The sequence below is a fragment of the Pelodiscus sinensis genome, unplaced genomic scaffold (assembly GCF_049634645.1).
Source record: "Pelodiscus sinensis isolate JC-2024 unplaced genomic scaffold, ASM4963464v1 ctg34, whole genome shotgun sequence".
NCBI lineage: Eukaryota > Metazoa > Chordata > Testudines > Trionychidae > Pelodiscus > Pelodiscus sinensis.
The window spans coordinates 1732056-1748928 of NW_027465849.1; the positions used below are offsets into that span (position 1 = coordinate 1732056).

Here is a 16873-nt window from a genome sequence, read left to right on the forward strand (position 1 = left end):
AGGCTGCGTCTGACGCCTTGGAGAGGAGAAGCCCTGTTCCTGCTCCTGAGTGCGTGGTGGGGCCGCAGCCGGACTCACTCGCGCTTCTCCGGATCGTGCGCAGGACTGACAGTGCCCCGGGATCTGCATGTGCCTGGTTCAGTCCCACCCCCCCTCTCCGCCCTGTTCTTCCCCGACCCTTCCCGACGAGCTCCACTGCCCCCAATTTCCTCCTGCCCTCTCCTACTTCTTGCCAGACGGTTCTCCTCCTGATCTCCCCTGGCCAGCCGCTCCGCCCCGACCCCCTCACCAGTCAGCCCCGTCCTCTGGACCTCCCCATCTCCCCCGGCCAGCCGCGCTGCCCCAGTCCCCCTCTCCCGACCAGCCCCCCCCCCTTCCTGGCAGCCCCTCCCCCATCAAGTGTGTCCAGTATTTTTTCTAAACCTACCTGGTAACCCTAAGCGCACAGGGTATGTCTACACTACAAAGTTAATTTGAACTAACAGCCGTTAGTTTGAATTAACGTTGATAGGCGCTACACATACAAACCACTAGTTCGAACTTAATTCGAACTAGCGGAGCGTTTAATTCGAACTAGGTAAACCTCATTCTACAAGGACTAATGCCTAGTTCGAATTAACTAGTTCAAATTAAGGGCTGTGTAGCCACTTAATTCAAACTAGTGGGAGGCTAGCCCTCCCCAGCTTGCCCTGGTGGCCACTCTGGGCCAAACCAGGGAAACACTTCTGCCCCCCTCCCGGCCCCGGAGTCCTTAAAGGGGCACGGTCTGGCTACGGTGCCCGTGCCAGGTGCAAGCCTGCCAGCACCCAGCCAGCAGACCCTGCACCTGGCACGGCACAAGCCAGCCACCCGCTGCCACCCAGCCCTCCGCCTCTTCCTAGGACCTGGCTGGCGGCTCCCGGGAGCCTGCACAGGGCCGCAAGAGGCAGGCGCCCGCCTGGTCTAGTGCGGACATCGTGGACCTCATCCAGGTTTGAGGGGAAGCCTCCAACGTCCACAACCTCAGCACTAGGCGCAGGAAAGTGGCCGTCTAGGGCAGGATAGCTGCCAGCCTGGCCACCCAGGAGCAGGTTTGCATGAAAATCAAGGTGGTCGAGTGAGACCCCGACCCTGAGCCCTGAGCTTAGAACATAAAAACATAAGAATGGCCGTACTGGGTCAGACCAAAGGTCCATCTAGCCCAGTAGCCTGTCTGCCGACAGCAGCCATCGCTAGGTACCCTGGAGGGGATGGACCGAAGACAACAACCAAGCCAGTTGTCTTGGGCCATCCATCTCAGCCTTCCACAAACAGAGGCCAGCGTGTGAGTCTAGAGGACGATCTGCTGACAAAGGAAGCCTTTGTCAACCGATCCTGTAAGCCTCGTTTCACTGACTATGCAGTGACCTTTAACCCTGGCCCAGCTGTGTCCTTAGCCAGAGACCTGCCTCATTCCCCAGGTAGTAAAATAGGACAGGGGGTGGGGAGGAGCTTTTTCAGTGATAAGTTTAGTCTCAAATAATCAAACCAGGCCCCTTTGATTCTCAGTCTCACAGCCCTAAATAGAGACGCTGTGGCCGGAGCACGGCAGGGGGACCGTGCGGGGCAGGAAATGAGGAGCGATGACGAGTATCAGACCCAAGGAGCAGACAGAGCAGGGCAGAGAGAAGCTGCTGTGTCTCTGCTACCCCAGCCCTGCAGAATCCAGGTGTCCAGGGCTGGCTGGAACATCCAGCACTAGGGAGCAGAGACAGAGAGAGAGAGAGAGACTGGAGCTTCTCTTCACCGAAGTCAGACAGGGCAAATTGGGGCAGATCGGAGCAGGGGGCAACATCAGTTTGTCCCTTCTCCACTGCATCAAAGAGTGAAGCTGCTGGGCTGTTTCCATCCCACCATCACCCGGATGCTCCTGTCTCTGTGCCTATTGCTGCTCGGTGAGTGTGTGCGAATTCTGGGCTAATTCGTAGCAGGATGGGAGGAACCAGAACCGAGAGCAGCCCCTGGCCCAGACTGTCGGCAAAGCCTCTTCAGTGGGGGGGAAATGGGAACAAGTCTGTGAGGGTATGTCTACACTACAAAGTTAGTTCGAACTAACGGACGTTAGTTCGAACTAACTTTAATAGGTGCTACACTAGCGCTCCGCTAGTTCGAATTTGAATCGAACTAGCGGAGCGCTTAGTTCGAACTAGGTAAACCTCATTTTACGAGGACTAACGCCTAGTCCGAACTAGCTAGTTCGAACTAAGGGCTGTGTAGCCCTTTAGTTCGAACTAGTGGGAGGCTAGCCCTCCCCAGGTTTCCCTGGTGGCCACTCTGGCCAACACCAGGGAAACTCTATGCCCCCCTCCCGGCCCCGGACCCCTTAAAGGGGCACGGGCTGGCTACGGTGCCCGTGCCAGGTGCAAGCCTGCCAGCACCCAGCTAGCAGACCCTGCACCTGGCACGGCACAGAGCCACCCACCCGATGCCCCCCAGCCCACCCCCTCTTGCCGGGACCAGGCTGGTGGCTCCCGGGAGCTTGCCCTGGACCGCAAGAGGCGGGCACCTTCCTGGGCTAGTGCGGACATCGTGGACCTCGTCCACGATCTCCGCACTAGGCACAGGAAAGTGGCCGTCTAGGGCAGGAGAGCTGCCAGCCTGTCCACCCAGGACCAGGTGTGCATGAAAATCAAGGAGGTCCACTGAGACCCCCGACACTGAGCCCTGAGCTTACAATGGCCGTCCTGGGTCAGACCAAAGGTCCATCTAGCCCAGTAGCCTGTCTGCCAACAGCGGCCAACCCTAGGGACCCTGGAGGGGATGGACCGAAGACAATGACCAAGCCATTTGTCTCGTGCCATCCCTCTCCAGCCTTCCACAAACTTTGGGCAGGGACACCACTCCTACCCTCTGGCTAATAGGACTCCATGGACCCAACCTCCATCACTTTATCTCACTTCCCTTTAAACTCTGTTCTAGTTCTAGCCTTCACAGCCTCCTGCAGCAAGGAGTTCCACAGGTTAACTATTTGCTTTGTCAAGAACAACAACTTTCTCTTACTAGTTTCAAGCCTGCTACCCAGTCCTTTCCTTTGCTGTCCTCTAGTCCTTCTTTATGGGAACTCAGGAAGAACTTTTCTCAATGCACCCTCTCCACCCAACCCCTGCTTTTAGAGACCTCTATCCTGTCCCCCCTCCGTCTCCTCTTTTCTAAGCTGAACAGTCCCAGTCTCTGTAGCCTTTCTTCATCTGGGACCTGTTCCCAACCCCTGATCATGTTAGTTGCCCTCCCCTCTCCCAGCCTTTCTCTTCCCCTCTCCCACCTCCTTTTCCCAGTCTCCCCCAGTTTTTTTTCAATTAAGACAGAGTCAATGTTGGAAGAAACGTTATCTTTATTTTGTACATCAATAAGAAGGGGGGCTAAGGAAGGGTAAGTGGAAGGAGGTGAGGGAGGAATGGGGTACGAGCCCCCGATGGGGAGGACTGGGCTGGCTCTGCGGGCTTCTGGGGGTGGAAGCTCTCCTGCAGCCCCCCAATTACTCCCTCTCCCCAGATGGCAGCCTGCGGCAAGTGCAGCCGGGCTGATGGCCGAGTGGTGTGATGTGCCCAGTGTGGGCACTCAGGGCACTCCAAGCCAGAACTTCTTTGCAAGCGGGGCACCCCTTAGAACTGTGTGTCCTGGGTGGGGGTCGGGACCCTTTAAGCGCAGCCCTCGGCTAGCCTGAGACAGCATCTCCATGCTCTAAGTCCTCCTTTTATGCCCTGCCGGCACTGCTTCCGGCCATCCTTAAGCCCTGTTCAGAGTCCACTCAATGTGGACTTGCTAGTTCGAACTAGCAAAACGCTAGTTCGAACTAGTTTTTAGTTCTAGACGCGTTAGTTCGAACTAGCTTAGTTCGAATTAACTAATTCGAACTAAGTTAGTTCGAACTAGCGCTGTAGTGTAGACGTACCCTCAGTTACTGGGCCAGATCCCGCACTGGTGTAAATCAGTGTCACTCTTCTGGAATCAATCCTGGTTTACACCAGCTGAGGATCTGACCCTCTGGAGAGCTGTAGGGAAAGGCAGCCCCAGCTCAGCTGAGGTCTGTGTGAGCGAGGGATCTGCCCTGCCCCAGACCTAACCTGCCTGGTTTCCTTCTTCAGCAACATAAAGATCAGGAATTTATTTCCTTGTCTATTAAAGGCAGCTTCTATCCCTCATGTGGCACCTCAAAAAAGGGGAGATTTTATCTCCAGCACTAACCACACGCCCCCTTTCCATCCCCAGTGCTGAGTCCCAGCAGCCAGGAGATCTGCTCAGCTCCCGGTGAGTCCGTCTGTCCAGGCCCAATCTGCCCATGGCATATACCCCTCCCTCTTCATGTGTCCAGCCACCACCCCTCTGGCCTGCTCCCTCCTCCCTGTGGTGCCAGCAGCAATGGCACAGGAAAGCAGCCAGGGGTGTGTGGGATCCCAGCAGGCAGAGCAGAGGGGGCAGGTCTCACGGTCGATCCCTCCCTGTTCTGCTGCCTCATCTCACTCTGAGCCAGGGCCACCGGGACACTGGCCAGAGGGTCACCTTCTCAGCCCATCTCACCGCCCCCCCTCCCCCCCCCCCACACACACAGGGCACTGCTGCTGGGAAGCCGAGAACACAGGCTCTGAGTCCTGTCTAGTACAAGGTGCTGGCCATGTACTAGACAGGACTCAATGGTCAGGGGCTGGCATCCCTGAGGGTTACTCCTCTTCCAGCTGTACCATCCCAGCTGGGTCTGGGGGTGCCTCCAGGCTCTTTCATTACTCACATGATCCCAGAGAATAAAGTTTCCGATCACCAGAGAGAGCTTTGGGCTGGGATCAGAGCCTCCACCCCAGATGTGACACAGACCCACCAGCAATTTACCTGCTGCTCCATCCACAACGCTGGGCACCATCAGTGCCCCACTCACAGCTCTGACCCCAGGCCCTTCCCAGGTGCTCTCCCTGCCCCCACCCTCAACCTGAATCCGACGTCGGCTAAGCCAGGGGACTCTGTGAAGATCCAGTGCTCTGTGAGCTCCCAGCCCCTGGTCACCCGCATCGTCTTCTGCAAGGACGGGGAGGAGGTTTCATCCCAGAGGGGTTTGGAGAAGACTGTCTACAGCTATGACGATGCGGTGTCCAGGGGCAGCTCTGGGAATTACTCCTGCGGGTACGAGATCAAGGGCAGCAACAACCAGGTGACTAGTTCCCAGCTCAGCCTTGCCAAGTACCTCAGCGTCACTGGTAAGGGGTGTGTGTGTGTCTGTCTGTCTATCTGTGGTCTAGCTCAGCTCCATTCAGCAACTCAGCATCCCACAAAATGGAGATGGGGGTGAATGGCAGGGTGAGGCAACAATTCAATAACCAGAGCCCGAAAAATGCAAACGCTGAAATGTATCAAAATCAGAAACAAAATTGTTCTAACAAAACAGTTTAGTTCAAATGTAGACCCAGAGAGTCAGGCCCCTCCAGTTTTACCCAGATCACCTCCAATGGCCTGACACAAAGAGGAGAGGAGGGTAGGGCCAACCTTGGGTGGATGCAGGGCCTGAGTCAAACACCGCCCCCCCCCCACACACACAGTGCCCTGGGTATAGGGCTAAGGGCAGCCCCCCATCTCTGCCTCCCCCCCCCCCGTGCTACCCTCTTATTCCCTGGCCAGCATGACACAAACAGGTAGGCTGTCCCACGCCAACCCCCAGTTTAATCTTAGGGGTGGGAGCTGGAGCCGCTCGACAGCCGGTTCCACTCCACTGAGTCGTGCCGCCCTCCCAGCACACTGAGCTTCGATTCTCTATGGCAGCGGAAAGCAGAGACCCTGGGGCCAGGGCACCCTGCTCCCCTGTGCTGCAGAGAAGCCGAGTGCATCAGGCTGGGACACGGCAGCAGGGCAGGGGCAGAGCAGGCTGCTGGGCTGCTCCAGCTCCCACCTATAGGGTGAGTGCAGAGGGTGGGGGCAGAGTGATCCCTGCTGCCTTCCCATGGCGGCCTGTCCACAGGATGATTGAGGCAGCCACCGTGGAGCATCCCAAAGCGGAGAGCTTGGGGGAGCCGCCCTGAACCATCCTATGGACTGGACAGCTCTGGGGGAGGGGACCTCATGGAAAAGTCTCATTGGAAGGGACCATGAGACGCCCTTGGGCCCAGCCCTCTGACCTGAGGCAGGACCAAGTACCCCTGGCCCATCCCTGCCAGGGGAGTGTCCCTCCTGTTTTGATCAACCCCAGTGACAGGGATTCCACAGCCTGTTCAGGGCTTCACTCGCCCATTGGAACCACAGACTCGTAGCTCCAGTCCCCTGCGCTCAGGGCAGCACCAAGTGTTGTCTGGACCTTTCCTGTTAGGGGCTTCTCTAAGGGTATGTCTACACTACAGCACTAATTTGAACTAAGCTAATTCGAACTAGTGCATCTAGACCTAAAAACTAGTTCGAATTAGCATTTTGCTAATTCGAACTAGCATGCCCACATTGAGTGGACCCTGAACCGAGGTTAAGGATGGTCGGAAGCAGTGCCGGCAGGGCATCAGATTAGGACTTAGAGCGTGGAGCTGCTGTCTCAGGCTAGCCGAGGGCTGCGCTTAAAGGGACCCGACCCCCACCCCGGACAGACAGTTCTCAGGGGTTCCCCGCTTGCAAAGCAGTCCTGACTTGGAGTGCCCGGAGTGCCCACACTGGGCACATCACAGCACTCGGCCATCATCCCGGCTGCACTTGCCGCAGGCTGCCATCCGGGGGGGGGTCCATTGGGGGGCTGCAGTAGACCTTCCTCTCCGAGGAGCCTGGAGAGCCACCCCAGTCCTCCCCATCGGGGGCTCATACCCATTCCTCCCTCACCTCCTTCCACTTACCCCTCGCTAGCTTCAGTGCTCCTAACCCCTCTGTCCAGCTCAGGTTGGCTAAACCTTTGGTCAATGTTGTTGATCCCCTCTGGACTCTCCCCAGCTTCTCCACCTTTTTGCTAAAGTGCCACCCCCAGAATTGGCCCCTGTGCTGCAGCTGAGGCCTCATCAGTGCTGAGCAGAGCGGCACAGACACCTCCCCTGTCTTACACACACTCACCTGCTAGACTCAGATCCATGTTGTGACCTACCCCACGTCCAGGGCCTTTCAGCATCCCTGTCCCCAGCCAGTGACTGCCCATGGTTAGTTGTGGTAGAGCAACATAGGGGCCTGGACTGGGCCATGGCCTGCTCTGATCTGGGTGTGTTTGTTGCCTAGGTGATGACTCCAGCAGTGGTGCCAGGATTCCCTCTCCCCCAGGTAAATGCTTCTGAAGCGCTTCTCTGTTGTGGGGTCTCTAGTTAGGGAAGAGTGGGTCCTGGCTGGACAGCCCCAGTCTGAGTGTGATGGCCCTGAGGATGGATGTGGGGAAACACACAAGAGCTGTGCGTGTCCAATGCGGCGCTCTCTCTCCCTGCAGCTCTCTCAGGCTTTGCCCAGCATTGCTGAGCAATATAGGCTCTGCATATCTGCACCTCTTAGTAACTCTTGCCAGAGCGACCCTGATGCTGTCTGGGCCTCAAGAGCACGTGGGGACTCGGGATTTCTGTCCTGTGAGACATTCTGACCTTCCACATTTTATTTCCGTTCTGAATCTGGATGGAGAGTCAAAATTTCAGATTTTACATGAAACAAAAAATCAGCCACATTTCAGTTCTGAAAGACTGAAGGGTCTTGTCGACAGGAAAACAAAGATTGGCAAAAAACCAAAAAACAACAAAAAAACCCTCCTCAAAGAACAAACTGTGGGAAAGAACAGATCGAGATGAATCTTGGAGTTTGTTCATGAACACACTAGGGTCACTTACCACAGGACTCAGCCAGCTCTAGCCAGTGGGGACTAGTTGGTGGATGCTTGGAGAGCGGCCGTTCACAGCGAGGTTCTTTTCTAGGGATGGGTCGAAAGCTCCTGTTGGGAATTACAGTCCCTGCTGCTGCCGTGGTGCTGGCTGTGGTGCTTTATCTGCTGGGAAGGAAAGGTGGGTATGAGAGTGAGGCCGAGCCGTGTTAGCAAATTTACAGACAGACGTGGCAGAGACACCCCCTGAGATCCCCTGTCCCCTGTGTGCCTAGGATGGAGGAGAGAAAACAGCAAAGATGCAGTGAAATGGATCACATGGTTTTGGGAAGCTGGTTGGAGGCAAAGATCAAAGAGATGATGAAAGGGATTGTCCTATGATTAATTAGGACCACCCTGGAGCCCCAGTCAGAGATCAGAGCCCCACTGTGCTAGGTGCTGTACATTATTTAGTAGGTTTGTTACTGTAGAGCCCTGTAGTCCCACTCAGGGATCAGGACCCCTCTGCATCCAGTGCTGCACAGACTAGAAATGAAGGGGCCAGTCTCTGCCACATAGATAGTCACAATCTCGGGCTCAGCCGGGGCGTGTGTCTGGATAGAATAGCAACATGCAGGTCACTGAGGCTGCAGGTCAGGGAGGCATCCCCTAGTCAGGAAGGGCCCCTGTGCCCGTGTGTAAAATGATTCTTGAATCAGGACTGCAGCGGGGTCTAACAACTCTGAGCACAGAGCCCTGGGCACAGCTCTGCCCTGCAGCCTTTCCTCACAGCGCCCCAGCCCCCAGCTCTCACAGCCTCCAGTCACCCCGACCAGTTCGAGACTGGCTCAAAAGTCATGGGATTGCCAACAAGTCACCCGTGTAGAGTGTCAGAAGTGTAGCCGTGTTAGCCTGTAACTGAAAGAAACTTTAAAAACAATGAATGATCCTGGAACGCCTTAGAGACTAACTAAAAATCTGGATAGTGTCATGAGCTTTCATAGATTGTTTGTATTTGCCTGGGGGATGCGATCTTTGGAGGTCTTTGGGTGATATTTTCAGGGTTTTCACCTCAAACACAAGGGTTATAAACTTACTTCTGCTTTTTCATAATGAAATTCTTGCTAAATCCCTGACTCTCAGACCTTGGAGTTTATGTAGAACATGAAACGCCATGTGACTGACTCTACCGTCATTAGACGTGGCCATACCAGACCCAGTGGCAGTTGGGGGGCTGGTGGAGGAGAGCGCTGGGCTGGGCCATGGGGAAGAGGCTCTGTCAAGATGATGAGGAACTGAGGCTGTGTTGTTCAGTTTCTGTCTCTCTCTCTCTCTCTGCCTATGAGGAAACGTGGCCCTGTCTCTGATCACTCTGTCTCGCTGTTTCCAGTTGTGTCTCTGCGAAGAGACCAAAGGTAGGAGGAGACTGTTCCTTCTCCCTCGTTTCCTTCCTGCGTCTGGTCTCTCTGCCTCAAATGAGGGCCAGCGGCCACCCTAGAGTCCAAGCAGAGCTCAACTCTCCTGCTGCAGGGGGTTGAGTCTGTTTGTTCTGGAGGAGTTTGGGAAAGGCCGTGGGCTTTACAGAAGGGGGTTGTCACAGTGCTGTGCTCCTGTCCAATTCACGGGCTGCAGAGTGAGTGTGTTTGAAAATCGCCGTGGGATGGCTGAAAGAAGGAAAGTGACCCTGTTTTACACTCAGGGGGTGTCAAGGTTGATCAGCCACAAAGAGGCACCGACCGACCCAGCCAGTCCCCTAGAACCAGATCTGTTCTGGGGCGGGACTGGGAGTGGCCAAGCCTGGCTGAGAACCAAGGGTCTCCAGCCCATCTAGCTGCCGGGGTAACATCCAACGGTAGCTCCATCGGAGGCAGCTTGTGAGTCTTTGTTGAAGGAAGCCAGCCTGGGCCCGCCCCCATACACACACCTCCTCAGGAAAGCCGGGCAGCAGGGCGTCCCATGGGCACTCAGAGCACACTGTAGTGTGAATAACTTCCAAGTGCTCCTGGCTCGCTATCTGCCCCCCTCACCCCATGCACAGAGACCCTGCAGAGAGTCCCTGAGAGTCAATGCTCCAGCTTTGCAGCAGCACCAGGCTCCCCACAACTGTTGCTGCCTCCCTCTCTGTCCCTTCCGCAGCTCTCCAGGCTCACTGCCGCCCCCATGGCCCATTTGCTCATTCTGAGCCCTGAAGCGGGGCAGAAGGAACCAGTGGGAGTCCATGGGGTGACCAGCTGGGCACAGAGAGGGACAGGCATGTGGGGAGACTAGAGTCAGTTTCCAGGTTCTGTCAGTGTCTGGCCCAGCCTGGGCTCCCACTGCAGCAACTTTGCCAATAAAACTGATGGGATTAGGGGTGACACAACAGAGACCCTCAGTGCTTGGAGCCCACACCCCAACTTCCAGCTCTGTGTGTCCCCCACCTCTAGGGCTCTAAGGGTATGTCTAGACAGCAGCGCTATTTCAAGATATTCCGGTCTCCCAAAATAGCATTTTCCACATCTTAACGGCATGCCTGTGATTTCAAAATGCAATTGAAATAATAGGTGCTCTACTCTGATGTCCCAGTAAACCTTGTACCACAAGGATTAAGGGACTTGTTGGCATAATGGTCTATTTCAAAATTTGATGCTGCATAGACAGTGCCGAATCTCAAATCTCAGAACTATGCAACATGCCTAGTTGAAATTACGTAGCTTTTTTGAGCTAGCGCTGCTCTGTAAATGCACCCTGACTGTAGCTGCCTCTCCCCAAACATTCCTTCCTTTCCCGCTCCTCCCATATGACCAGGCTCTGCCCCCAAACACCCCCCACCCGCCCTTCCTGGGACAGGGGAGCCAGTTGGCAGACTGCACAGAAAGGAGGCTCTGAAACTTCATTTCCACATTATGCAAAGACATTAAAGTTGATCCTTAAGGATAAGCATTCAACCTCTGCCTTCTGAGCAGGCCTGGGCCAAATATCCAGTTTTATTTGGGTGAAAATTTTTCAAATAAAAAAAAGGTCTAATTTTTTTACAGAAAATGTGGGAGGAATTTGACAAAAAAATCAAAGAGAAACAAAACAAAATGTCCATTAAAAAGAACACAGTTTTGGCCAGTCAACTCACTTTGGCAAAAATATTGTTCACGGAAAGCAATCTTGTTGAAAATTGTCACCTGGTTTACACTGTGTGAAAGCTGTGGGGTTCTCATCACCTTCCGTCCTAAGAGGTCAGGGATTTACAGTTCCCTCCAGTCTTAGCTCTCTACTGACCTAGTGGCCATTTTGTGGAAGCAGAGCACAATGGTCAAGTCTCATCTTTATTAGACTTCCCCTCTGTGAAAGGTGAAGCTTTTTTTTATCCAGATTATCCCTGGTTATTCAGAATTAGGGCTCCCTGCCTGTTTGCTGAGTGTGAGCTGAATTGAGATGTAAGGATGTAAGCGAACCAGTCATGGTAAGAAATCTGCAGAGCCGAATCTCTGAAAACAGGCTCAGTATCACCAAAGTGACACACAGAGAGCACGCAGCATCACTGATATGCTCTGTCCTTGCTTCTCCCCACAGGGAACGAGTCCAGCAGGACACCAGCAACAATCCAGAAAATCAGATTCAATGTAAGAGCTTTTGTAGAGCATTGGGGTTGCCACAGTCACCTATACATGGGGGAGAAATGTGGGGCTGAGAGGAAATGTGAATATTGGTGGCAGGGATGGACAAATCCCAGCTCAGACTCTCTGAGAGTTACATCAACAAACTGCCTGTGATCAAAGTGAATGAGAAGAAAAAGTTCTCAGGGTTCCGGGGCCTGGGGCATCTAAGTTCCTGAGGGTCCTTTGTCCCACCCTTTCCTGTGACCCCTGCATTGCCAGGGCTTAGGTGACTGAGGCAAGTGTTACCTCTGTCCTTCCTTCATGGAAAGGCACATCCCAGGGAAAGCTCCCACTGGAAAGGGCCCCACCCCCGTCACTGGGAGCTGGGGGCAAGAGTGCCTCATGGGAGCTGTAGTCCAGATGCCTCAAGCTCCTAGTTTCCTCTTTGAACCAGGCTCTCTGGCTCTCCCATGATGCATCACCTGCATGGGTATGTCTACACTACAGAGTTTTGTCAGAAAAATGGCCATTTTTCCGACAAAACCTGAGGAACATCCACACTGCTATTGCATTCTTCCTCAAGAAAATCGAAAGAACAGAGGGGTTTTTTCCGACACTGGTAATCCGCATTTTATAAGGAAGAACCCTTTTTGTGAAAGAGCTCTTTTGGAAAAAGGCGTGTGTGGACGGGGAAGAGGGAGTTCTTTCGGAAGAAGAGGAAAGAGGAAAAAATACAGGTGCCCTGGTGGCCACTCCATCCATAGCAATCACAGCTTACATGTGAGAGAGCGTCCATTGTGTCTGGGCACTCTCTTTCAAAAAAGCAGATTGCTTTTTCGATGCGCTTTTGCAGTATGGATGCTCTCTTTTGAAAGTTTTTCCAGAAGATCTCTTCTGAAAAAAGTTTTTTTCTGAAAGAATCCTTAGTCTAGATGTAGCCTATGGGAGTTCCCAGTTGCAGTGCATCATCGGAGATGAAGTGGAGTCAGCCAGCCCAAGCTGTAGCAGAGAATATGAACATGAGGCAACTGAATTACAACTCCCATGCGGCTCCTTGCTGGTATCTGAATCAGAATATTTCTGGGTTTTGCCAAAATAGTTCAGATTTTAGGCTCTCCCTTTTTGAACAAAACGTTGGCATTTTCTGCCAAAGGCTGACTCTGTGACAAACTAACTCTCTTGAAAACCCAAACAGACCAATTCTGTTGGACATCTTCACAAGCCATATAAAATCCTTCTGCTACCGTATCTCCTAAAGACCCTGACTGGGACCAGGCTCCATGGTGCACAGTGCTGCCCATGGGAAGCCCTGCCCAGACAGGGGTAGTGGTCAGATTTGTAGGGTTATAATTCATGCTGAAGAAGGTGTTGTCACTTACACTGAGTGCCAGCAAGTAACTGTCCTTCTCTCCCCAGATGCCTCCGTGAATTTCTCAAGAAGCACCAGGGTGAGTCGCACTTTTATTAATGACAAAGTGAGGTGAGAGCGGAGAGCGATTGGTTTGCCTGTTCCAGCTCGGCAGGGACCCATGGGCTTGGAATGTGGATTTCCTGCTGACAGTCTCTCGTAGCCATTCTACTGCTGCTTTTTATCTCCAATGACCAGAGATGGGGCACTAGATGAGTCAAGCTCAGGTGTCTGGCTCATGGGTTTGCCCTCATGATCAGCATCTAACGCATCAACGTATTTGTGGTCAGGAAGGAATTTTCCCCTGGATCACATTGGCAGAAACCAACGGGTATATCTGTCTTCCTCTGCAGCACAGGGCAACGATCACTTGTAGATTTGAACTATTGTAACTTTGTGGTGTCTCTGTAACATTTGAGCATTGGTGTGCTAAACTTAGGGTTGTGAGTTCAATCCTTGAGGGGGCCATTTAGGGATCTGGGGCAAATCTGTCAGGGATGGTACTTGGCCCTGCTATGAGGGCAGGGGACTGGACTAGATGACCTCTCAAGGCTCCTTCCAGCTCTATGAGATGGTATATCTCCATATATATAACATGAAGTCATCAAATAATGATTTGGGGAGGTCAGTAACTCAGCCAGAGGACAGAGATCTATTACAAGATGGGGTGGGTGAGGTTCTGTGGCCTCCAACGTGCAGGCAGTCAGACCGTATGATTGTGATGGTCCCTTCTGGCCTTGAAGTCTCTGAGTCTGAACTGACACCTCATCACAGGTAGACCCGGCACTATCTCAAGGGCTGGCTGGCATGGAGAGGGGAATGGCTGCTGTGTCCAGCTGGCAGGTGTAAGGGCAAAGCTGAACTGTCCTAACTGGAACACATAAAATGGTCAGACCCAGGCTGGGGCGGGGGAAATCTGAGCCACCTGCCTCAGAAGAGTTGATGTAGGAAGTGGAGTTGCTGGTGTTTCCCAGCTTGGATGCCCATTAGAATTTCTCCTGATGTGCACACAGCAGGGCTGTCAGAGGGGCATTTTCTGGCTTCAGTTCTCTGACCTTAGGCTGGCTGAGGAGAACAGTCACATTTTGGTGTTTTACAGTCACAGTCACAGCCCCAGCGAGAAGAGACTCCGACCTATGCAACCATCGCGCTGCAGCGGGACAGACGTCATGACTACTCCAGTCACTGAAACATAGGACTGGTCAGTACGCAGCCACGTCGCAAAACCTCCACAGATCAGTGGGAACCATAGAGGCCGTGCAGCAAGGAAGTGGGGGACCTTGCCTGGGGCCACAGCAGCACAGTGCCCAGCGCCCAAAGTGCTGTAGGACATTGGAATAGGCTGAAGACAAATGCTGCCTGTTTGCCTTTTGTAAAAGAAAAAAAAGTTTCTTCTGAATAAAATTGGGAAAAAAAACCCACTCTTGTGTTCCTCTCCCTGAGTCTTTATATCAGTAGCTCAGCTCCCAAGTCCTCTCAGCTCTGTTTGGAGACTCTATTGCCAACCCAAAGTGCAAAAAATCATGAGGCAACCCCCCAAAAATCCCAGGATTGCCTTAGGAATTCATGAAATGTTATTTAAACTTATGCATCTTGTTTCCTTTTATTTGCCTTGTGATGTTTGAGCTTTTGGGGGCAGGTTTTCCCACTGTTCTTCCCACCCAGGGGGGCTAGAAACAAACTCACTTCAACAAACCCCAAGAATCTCACATCCTTCCACCCCCCCTTTGCAGTTCAGCTTTAAGAAAAACAGTAAATAATATGAGATGTGCTGTGAAATCAGCCTCAGCTGGTCAGCTTGGTATTTCCAGGTCTGTTTAATGTTATGTGGGTCTGTAGGGAAGTGATGAAATATGAAAGCCAAGCAAAAGCATTAGTCACAAGCTATGGGTTTGTGTAACTGTTTGGGAACCTCATCCAGCAAGCGCAGCCATGTAGGTACCATAGAACATCATGCCAGTGGTTGGGTCCCTGGGAAGCAGTCACTGTTTGAAGCCGTTACATTTTGGTGCATAGGTTGGAGCCAATGGTTGGCAGGAATTCTAGACTGACAGTCAGATTTCTGTAAGTGCCAGCAGCTGATAAAAACAGAGTATTAGAGCAGTGGTGGTATGAGGCTGGGGGCTTTGGAAAATATCACCACTGAATCTAGGGTATGTCTACACTTGCCTCCTACTTCGAAGTAGGGAGGCAAATGAAGCATACCGAAGTTGCTAATCAAGGCTGGGATTTAAATATCTCTCGCTTAATTTGCATGTTCCCGGACGGTCGTCATTTTCGAAATTCACAGCCCGGAATAACTGCCCGTGTCTACATGCGGCAGTGAAACGGGAGTCCAATTTAAAGCCCTAACTCGAATTAGCTGGTATTCCTCCTGCAATGAGGTTTACCAGCTAATTCGAATTAGGGGCTTTAAATCAGACTCCTGTTTCACTGCCTCATGTAGACACGGGCAGTTACTCCGGGCTAGTGAATTTCTAAAATGATGACTGGCCGGGAACATGCAAATCAAGAGGCAGGGCCCTCCCCCAAGCTAGAGGTGCTACAGGGAGGTCTCACATGGGGGGGGTCACATGTCACCCTTCCCCCGTGTACCTCCCCAGCAGCTGCCAGTGCTCCCAGCAGCGCTGTAACACAGTGGAGGATGGCGAACCTGACCTGGCCCCCAAGGGAGAAACCCCTTCCCCACAAATCAAAAGACACCTACCTCAGCCACAGAAATCTGGGCATCCGGACTCCCCTTGTGCTCCAACCTCACATGGGGGGGGGGGCGGTTCCTGAAATTCGGAGACTTCCTGCAGGACTGGAGTGCAAGTACCGGCTCCTCCTGCTGCAGGGGAAGCTCCGACTTGTGTCTGGGGCATTATTGCTGGGCATCGTGCACCCCAGGGATGACCCAGGAGGGGGCTATGAGGAGTCACATGCCCAGGCAGGAGGGGCTGGCCAGCAGCTGGCGGAGGGACTAGCTGGGGGGCCTGCCCCCTGCACCAGGGGTCTGAGCCCCCTGCACTCACCAGCAGGGGAAGTGGAGTGAGGCGGTCCCAGGTTTGCTCTCCTGGCCACTCCAGGGAGGGTAAAAAAAAAACTGGACACACTTGATCTGGGGCAGGAGGGGGAGGGACCGGCCAGGAGAGGAGCCAGGCTGGTCGGAAACAGAGCTGGTGGGGGGGGCGAGGTCAGAGGCAGCATAGCTGGCCAGGGGAGAACGGGGGAGGAGAGGCCGGCGGAAGCAAAGCTAGTCGGGGGTGGGAGTCGGGGGCAGCGAGGCTGGCCATGGGAGATCGGGAGGAGAAACTGGCTGGTGGGGGGTGGGGAGAGGGAATCGGCCGGCGGGGAGCCGGACTTACCCAGGCACGTGCAGCTCCCAGGGTGCTGCCCGCCCCGCTCATGGTCCCAGTGAAGTGAGTCCAGCTGCGGCTCCAGCACACGCTGGAACAGTGCTCAGGAGCAGGGACAGAGCTTCCCGCTTCCCAGAGGCAACTAGAGGTTCCCAGCGCCGGTCGCGCCCCACCTCCCAGCCACTCCCCACCCCCCGCCAGGCTTCCGTCTGGCGCCCAGCCGGAGAACCAGAAAATACCGGACATTGCACATGTCCGGTACTTTCTGTTTGTTTTTTACAAGACAGAGGGCCCAAAAACCAGACTGTACGGTAGAAAACCAAACACCTGGCAACCCTAGTGAGGGGGCAGGACTGCCCCACACTCCCCAGTGGGAAGACATGGCCAGGTCAGACAAGCAGCTGGGGCCACCTTGCTCCACTTGCTCTGCCTCTACAGGGGAGTGCTGGAGGGGAGGGGGAAGGGTGGATTCCTTTTCCTAGTGACAGTTCACTGAGTCTCCTGGATGCCTTTGGTTGGGGAAATAGATGGGGCAGGAGTTCAGCAAGGGCAATGAGGAGATGAGGCAGACAGAGGCAGGGCCTCAGTGGGGGGGGGGGGGGTTATGTGGCCAGTGGCCCCCTGGGTCCTTCATACCAGTCACCTCTGGCCCACCCACCAGTTTCAAATTGGGTGAGTCGTTTGGGGCATGCTCAGTAGCCTCCCTGTAGCTGGACTCTCACACCCCACTGAAGCAAGAAGTCAGGGCAGCTGCTTTACTAAACCATGTGGCCTGCTCAGCTGGGAGAAGCTAGGACACAGGAGCGAAAAGCAGCTG

The 16873-nt window shown here is 53.9% G+C and overlaps 1 protein-coding gene across 2 annotated transcripts; it reads left to right on the top strand.

Moving 5' to 3' along the window:
* Positions 1–1484: 1484 nt before the first annotated feature.
* On the top strand, positions 1485–14109 carry LOC112545414 (uncharacterized). Of its 2 annotated transcripts, XM_075915511.1 has the most exons (9): positions 1485–1913; positions 4228–4266; positions 4914–5204; positions 7180–7221; positions 7854–7940; positions 9129–9153; positions 11285–11334; positions 12727–12758; positions 13818–14109. In XM_075915511.1, the coding sequence occupies exons 1-9, from the start codon at positions 1883–1885 to the stop codon at positions 13905–13907; spliced, it is 687 nt and encodes a 228-aa protein (XP_075771626.1). In that variant the 5' UTR covers positions 1485–1882; the 3' UTR covers positions 13908–14109. The 2 variants fall into 2 exon arrangements, with proteins under 2 accessions (XP_075771626.1, XP_075771625.1); XM_075915510.1 differs by lacking the exons at positions 1485–1913; positions 4228–4266 and having other exon boundaries at positions 4684–5204.
* The last annotated feature ends 2764 nt before the right edge of the window (positions 14110–16873 follow it).

What these genes read in the sequence shown, in the direction of transcription:
- LOC112545414 (XM_075915510.1), top strand. Translation starts at nt 4,745, where the DNA reads ATGATCCCAGAGAATAAAGTTTCCGATCACCAGAGAGAGCTTTGGGCT. An exon ending in CAAGTACCTCAGCGTCACTG is followed by an intron (nt 5,205 to 7,179) that starts GTAAGGGGTGTG and finishes TTTGTTGCCTAG; the next exon opens with GTGATGACTCCAGCAGTGGT. An exon ending in ATTTCTCAAGAAGCACCAGG is followed by an intron (nt 12,759 to 13,817) that starts GTGAGTCGCACT and finishes GGTGTTTTACAG; the next exon opens with TCACAGTCACAGCCCCAGCG.